The 7,102-nt window shown below is 49.6% G+C and overlaps 1 protein-coding gene across 3 annotated transcripts in view; it reads left to right on the top strand.

Moving 5' to 3' along the window:
- The first annotated feature begins 3,398 nt into the window (after nucleotides 1-3,398).
- aldh18a1 (aldehyde dehydrogenase 18 family, member A1) overlaps nucleotides 3,399-7,102 on the top strand; it is a 34,913-nt gene continuing 31,209 nt past the window's right edge. For 2 of the 3 annotated variants that reach the window (XM_080206015.1, XM_080206013.1), the window contains exons 1-2: nucleotides 3,864-4,149; nucleotides 5,499-5,605. In XM_080206015.1, the coding sequence (XP_080062141.1) occupies nucleotides 5,527-5,605 (79 nt within the window). In that variant the 5' untranslated portion in view covers nucleotides 3,864-4,149; nucleotides 5,499-5,526. Of the gene's footprint in view, nucleotides 3,725-3,863; nucleotides 4,150-5,498; nucleotides 5,606-7,102 lie in introns of those variants that run through there. The other variant, XM_080206014.1, reaches the window with a different exon arrangement.

The following is a 7,102-nucleotide window of genomic DNA, read 5'->3' as shown; positions in this document are numbered from 1 at the left end:
CCTGTTTGTGATCAGAACTCCCCACTCACCTCAGGAAGGGGCAGTGCTCTGAAAGCTAGTGGTGTTTGCTACCAAATAAAGCTGTTGGACTTTAACCTGGTGTTGTGAGACTTCTTACTGTGTTTACCCCAGTCCAACACCGGCATCTCCACATTATGAGAGCAGATCAGAGGCTAGGAACACTCTCCACTTCTCTGCAGCTCCAATAACACTGAAAACCTCAACCCAACCCAGGTCAAAGCACCCGCTTGACTGGCATCCCATTCACCACCTTCAACATTCACTCCCTCTGTCCAGCAGTGACACAGTTACAGCATGTCTCACATCTCCGACATCACTACAGCAACTCACCAGTGACAGCACCTTCCAAACCAGTGACCTCTATCGCTTGGAAGGATTAGGGCACAGGAACAGTTCCAGCTGGAACGTCCCCTCCATCCTGACTTGGAAATATATCATCATTCCTTCATTGTTGTTGGGTCAAAATCCCTGAAATCCCTCCCTAACAGCACGATGGATGTGTTTACAATACATGGACTGCAGTGGTCGCAACGGCAGCTCACCACCACCATTAAAGCAGGAACTACACAGACACCCACACCCTGGGAAAGAATAAAAAATCCTAGTTTAAAATTCATGGCCACTCAGCCAAATCTCCATTCACTGCAGCAAGACAGGAAAATCCCGCTGGAGTGAACGACGGGAGAATCCCGCTGGAGTGAACGACGGGAGAATCCCGCTGGAGTGAACGACGGGAGAATCCCGCTGGAGTGAACGACGGGAGAATTCCGCTGGAGTGAACGACGGGAGAATCCCGCTGGAGTGAACGACGGGAGAATCCCGCTGGAGTGAACATAAGAACATAAGAAATAGGAGCAGGAGTAGGCCATCTAGCCCTTCGAGCCTGCCCCGCCATTCAATAAGATCATGGCTGATCTGTCGTGGCTCAGTTCCACTTTCCCGCCCTCTCCCCATAACCCTTAATCCCCTCTCTTATCAAAAACCCATCAACCCGCGTCTTAAAAATATTTAGCAAGGCAGCCTCCACCACTTCAACGGGCAGAGAATTCCAGAGATTCACCACCCTTTGAGCGAAGAAGTTCCTCCTCAACTCCGTTCTAAACCGCCCCCCCTTTATCTTGAGGCTGTGCCCCCTAGTCCTACTGTCTTTTTTGAGTGGGAAGAGTCTCTCCACCTCTATCCTATCCATCCCATTCATCATCTTATACGTCTCAATGAGATCTCCCCTCATTCTTCTAAACTCTAACGAGTACAAGCCCAGTTTATTCAGCCTCTCCTCATAGCTCAACCCCCTCAACTCCGGTATCAGCCTAGTAAACCTCCTCTGCACTCCCTCCAAGGCCAAAATATCTTTGCGCAGGTGCGGCACCCAAAACTGCACACAGTACTCCAGCTGCGGCCTCACCAGTGCCCTATACAGCTGCAGCAAGACCTCCCTACTTTTATATTCAATCCCCCTCGCTATGAAGGCCAGCATCCCATTCACCTTCCTGACCACCTGCTGCACGTGCAAGCTGGGTTTTTGCGACTCATGCACAAGGACCCCGAGGTCCCTCTGCACCGTCGCATGCTGCAGTTTTTCGCCCCGTAATTAATAATCCTTCCTACCATTCTTCCTACCAAAGTGGACCACCTCACACTTGCCAACATTAAATTCCATTTGCCATTTCCTGGCCCATTCGCCCAGCCTATCTAGATCCTTCTGCAGACTCTCCACACCCTCCGCACAATTTGCCGTTCCCCCAATCTTGGTGTCATCAGCAAATTTCGACACCCTACACTCGGTTCCCTCCTCCAGATCATCTATATAAATGGTAAAAAGCTGAGGCCCCAGCACCGACCCCTGGGGCACTCCACTAGTCACCATCCGCCAATCCGAATAGCACCCATTGACCCCCACTCTCTGCCTCCTATTTGACAACCAATCCTCTATCCACGCTAACACCCTACCCCCAACTCCATGTCCCTCGACCTTCTGCAATAACCTCTTGTGAGGTACCTTGTCAAACGCCTTCTGAAAATCTAGAAAGACCACATCCACCGGCTCTCCTCTATCCACCGCCCCAGACACATCCTCATAGAACTCCAGTAAATTTGTCAGACACGACTTCCCTTTAATGAAACCGTGTTGCGTCCGCCCTATCAAGCAATTCCCTTCAAGATGCCTCGTAATTTCCTCCTTAATGACAGATTCTAACATTTTACGTACCACAGACGTTAAACCAACCGGCCTACAATTCCCCGCCTTTTGCCTGGCACCCTTCTTCAACAACGGCGTAACATTAGCCGCTTTCCAATCTTCCGGCACTTCCCCGGAATCCAGCGACGTCTGGAAAATAACCACCAAGGCATCCACTATCACCTCCGCCATTTCTTTCAGAACCCTCGGATGCATTCCATCCGGTCCTGGGGACTTGTCCACAATCAGCCCCTCCAGTCTGTCGAGCACCGCCTCTCTAGTAACAGTAATGTCATTAAGACCCTCCATTCCTACCACCTTTCCATCTCTAACACCCGGCAAATTATTCACGTCCTCCTCCGTGAAGACAGAAACAAAAAAGTTATTCAAGACCTTAGCCATATCCCCATCCCCTACCACTAGCTCCCCTTTCTCATCCTCTAAAGGACCAACATTCACCCTAGCCAGCCTCTTCCTTTTTATATATTTATAAAAACTCTTGCTATCCTTTTTAATATTAAGCGCAAGCCCAGATTCATAGTTTCTCCTACCCTTCTTTATCATCTTCTTTGTCAATCTTTGTTGACATTTAAACCTCTCCCAATCCTCTTCTCGCCCACTACTCTTAGCTACTCTAAATTCCTCCACTTTCAATTTAACACTTTCCTTCACCTCCTTCGTTATCCACGGCTTATTACCTCTCCTCCTACTATCCTTTTTGACCATTGGAATAAATTTCTGCTGAGCACCAAGAAAGATCTCCTTAAAGATCCTCCACTGCTCCTCAGCAGACCCTCCCTCCAACAATGGGAGTGAACAATGGGAGAATCCCGGCCCTAATCTTTACATTCAAACCTCTTTATGACTTCCTTGCTGTTTCCCACTTTGGTAACTTTCTCCATCCTACAGCCTCCTGAGAACTAACCTCCTCCTAGTTTGTCCTCATGTCTCTTTCTTCAGCTCCTTGTCAATCTCCGCTTTGAAGCAACTGGAGATATCTTACAAGGTTCTTCATTAAAGGATGTGACAGAGTGACCAATATCTGCAGCTGCTAAAGGACACGAGAGAGAGTGAATGGCTGGTGAGCTGGGATAAGGGGGGGGGGGGGGGGGGTTAGTTTTGAATCAATTCAATAAGGGATTGAGCTTGGCTGCCACCTACAGATTTAAAGCAGAAACATTAAGAACAGGAAGGAAACTGCACCAGAAGGCAATGTGGTGGGAAGGCGCGCCAGTCCCATTTCTAAAGGGAAATTTATCTATCTGCTCCAGAACTTCAGCGGAAACAAACTGGCAAAAAGAGCAGAGATCTGAAAATAAGTTTGGGAGGGATTGTGTCTGAGTGAAACAGGAAATCCTGAGATGAACATTTAGAGCCACAGAATTAGTCCCAGTCTGTGTGTGTTTGCTGTTTCTGGATAGTTAAAGTTTGCAGCAGAATTTTGACAAGAAGTTGAAGGTTTCGCTGCAGCTCAGAGAGAGGGAGATATTCCTGCAGGATTTCATTCCGAATGGTTCTGTAACGGTAGGAGTGAATTAGTTGTGTCATTTCCTGGGACTGTCTTTGCTGTTTGCCTGATTTTATTTTGGGGGGTTTTGTATTTGAGAAGAGTTTGTTCCCTGGGAGTTTGGGGGGGGGTCAGTCTGAAATGCAGATGTTTTTCTCTGGGTTGACTCTGAGATCCAGCTGTTGTATTCCAGCGGTGGCCCACGTGGCTGTGTTTGCAATTCCTCTCTGGGATTTCATCAGCTGCTGACAGGGCACTGGGAGGAGGTTCGGGACTGGCTGCTGCCTGACGGTCCGCACACACTTTCCCAGTGACACTTCCTGCCTGAGCCTCACTCCGCTCCAGTACCTGGCGCTGAATGGGAGAGGGCTGCTGGACTAATACATCATTACTGGAGAAACGTCTGCAGAAGAAACACAAACATTTTAGGCCAGAAACTCCGGTAGGTGATGTGGAATTGCTTTAAAAATGCTGATACTCAATAAGCCGCCCCCCCCCCCCCCAGTGGGATTGACAGTAATGTTGGAGCAGTGAGGGTGATGTACAACTCACACTAATATTTGTGCAACAATGTTATTGCTATTTGATACTCAGGATAATGTACAGATCACAGGAATCCTGTATGACCTGTTCCACCTCCTCCTCACTCACAAACACTTCCAACAAGCTGCAAAATAAACTCAGGGACCCCAATCTCCACCCATCTGACAGCTGCTGATTTCAGAAACCTGGATCTGAATCTCTGACCTCTCACCCTCATCTATCTGAAAGTATTGATTCCATTCACTACCTTCAATCCCCTGTCACAGAACCAAAAACATTATCTCCGGAGAATCGACTTTGTACTCAGAAAGGCTCCTTTACTCCAACAGCCCCCCACCCACCACCCTCCCCCTCCCCACCCACCACCCCCCTCACCCTCCTCACCCTCCCCACCCACCACCCCCCTCACCCTCCCCACCCTCCCCCTCCCCACCCACCACCCCCCTCACCCTCCTCACCCACCACCCCCCTCACCCTCCCCACCCTCCCCCTCCCCACCCACCACCCCCCTCACCCTCCTCGCCCTCCCTCACCCACCTCACTCCTCGCCCTCCCTCACCCACCACCCTCCTCGCCCTCCCTCACCCACCTCCCTCCTCGCCCTCCCTCACCCACCTCCCTCCTCGCCCTCCCTCACCCACCTCCCTCCTCGCCCTCCCTCACCCACCTCCCTCCTCGCCCTCCCTCACCCACCTCCCTCCTCGCCCTCCCTCACCCACCTCCCTCCTCGCCCTCCCTCACCCACCTCCCTCCTCGCCCTCCCTCACCCACCTCCCTCCTCGCCCTCCCTCACCCACCTCCCTCCTCGCCCTCCCTCACCCACCTCCCTCCTCGCCCTCCCTCACCCATCTCCCTCCTCGCCCTCCCTCACCCATCTCCCTCCTCGCCCTCCCTCACCCATCTCCCTCCTCGCCCTCCCTCACCCATCTCCCTCCTCGCCCTCCCCACCCACCTCCCTCCTCACCCATCTCCCTCTCCCTCCTTGCCCACCTCCTTCCCCACCCTCCCCTCTCTCCCTCCCCACCCCCACCCCCACCCCCAGACTGTCAAAAAGGAAATTGAAGCTGAATAGTCTCTGGAAACGTCACATTTGATACTCTTGCTGATACAGCAGCTGTGAAGAAAGCCCCTTGGTGCTGGAAGGCTGAATTATTATGTTGAGAATTTCGGGTGTGTTTTCTGTGGGGTGGTCCTGTACCGGACAGTTTGGATAGACGGTGCTGATATTTTGCTTTTACTCTGTTACAGGTGTGGACGTTACTGCCCAATCCTCACCATGCTGTATAAAACCAGCCTCATTAATCGTTTCAAAGCTGCTACACTCAACTCCAAGGGAAGCTGTTGGCCATCTAAATGTGAGCATTAATAGAAAGTTCCGGTGTGTTTTGGGCTTGTGGTTAGAGATCAGACACCATGAGTTCAGAAGAGAAATGTGAATTTGGTTTGACCGATTTTGATTGAGTGACATCAGAACGTTTAAATCTTCTAAAGCATCCCATTGGTTACCTCGGGTTTAAAACTGTAAATGGGGGTGGAAGCTGGGGGGGGCGGGGGGGGCAGGGGGTGGGGGGGGTCAGGTAGAAGGGGCAGCTGGAGGGCAAAGCGGCAGCGAAGGGTGGGGGTGGTCAGGGAATTAAATATCAATTCCTGAAAGTGATGATCATTACAGGGGGATATTTATTATATACATTCACACACATCAGTATAAGATTAGCACAGGGATGTTAACACATTGGTATCGGGGGGGTGGGGGGGGAGTGGGGTGCGCTGGGTAAGAAGTGATGTGAAGAATCAAACACAGCCCAGGTTGGGGGCTGGGGTGGGACTGAGAGGCTGCAGAACTCGGTCAGAGGGTGCTGGGGGGACATAAACACAACTCAGATTGAGAATTCTTGTATCTGCATTGCGGGAGCTCCAATCTTGAATATCTCGGGGGTTTATTTGCTGTTAAGGTTATTCAGCGATGAGAATGTGAACTGGATTATATTTTTCAAATTCAGCAGCATAACATAGATTAATAAATACACAGAGAAATATGTATAAAAACTTAGCAGCTGGATACTGCAGTGAGTTAGATACTAATATTCCAGTATGTGGATCTTATCCATGATAAACCAATGGAACATCCATTGAGGATCTCCACTCAAGACATGTTGTCTTTTCTCTTTTCAGAAACTGAAGCACTTGCTGTGTTTTTAGAATTTTCTGGTTTTTTTCTATCTGTTAGCCTGTAAGAATCTAACAAAAACTATCTTTGAGAAGTTTCACAAACCACTTCCTAAACCACCAGGTGCAAAAGACTGAGAATAACAATCTCATTATTGTTTATAACCAAACGAGAAAACGCTGGAAAATCTCTGCAGGTCTGGCAGCATCTGTGAGGAAAGAGAGAAACACTCTGTTCTCTCTCCACAGGCACTGCCAGATTTTCCAGCATTTTCTTTTTTAGTTTCAGATTCCAGCATCTGCAATAATTTGCTTTTCTCGATTTCAGTTTATGTAAGACAGGAGGCTATTCTAGAAGCAGCCCTGATAAAGGGCACATCCAGACATTACTGAGTGCAGCTGGATGGAGTGAGGCATTTCTCATTCACGCTGGCTGCAGACCTGGGGTTTGTTTTATACAAAGATGATATGTGAAAGGAGGTTAACTCTCGGCCTGCACTGCTCACTCTCCTGTGCTGGTCAGTCCTGTAACCAATGTCTGCAACTTCACTCTATCAGTTGTGATCGAGCGTTACTTAGCACTTTAACTTTTGTTTCCCTAACCTACTGATTTGAATTTGGTTGCAGTTAAGTAATTGTTCTGGTAAATGTTTCAGAGCGTCATTGGTGAAACCAGGCTGAGGTGG

Source organism: Carcharhinus amblyrhynchos, chromosome 17 (genome assembly GCF_965287045.1).
Source record: "Carcharhinus amblyrhynchos chromosome 17, sCarAmb.v2.hapA, whole genome shotgun sequence".
Classification (NCBI taxonomy): Eukaryota; Metazoa; Chordata; class Chondrichthyes; order Carcharhiniformes; family Carcharhinidae; genus Carcharhinus; species Carcharhinus amblyrhynchos.
This window is presented reverse-complemented; position numbering and strand designations above follow the sequence as displayed.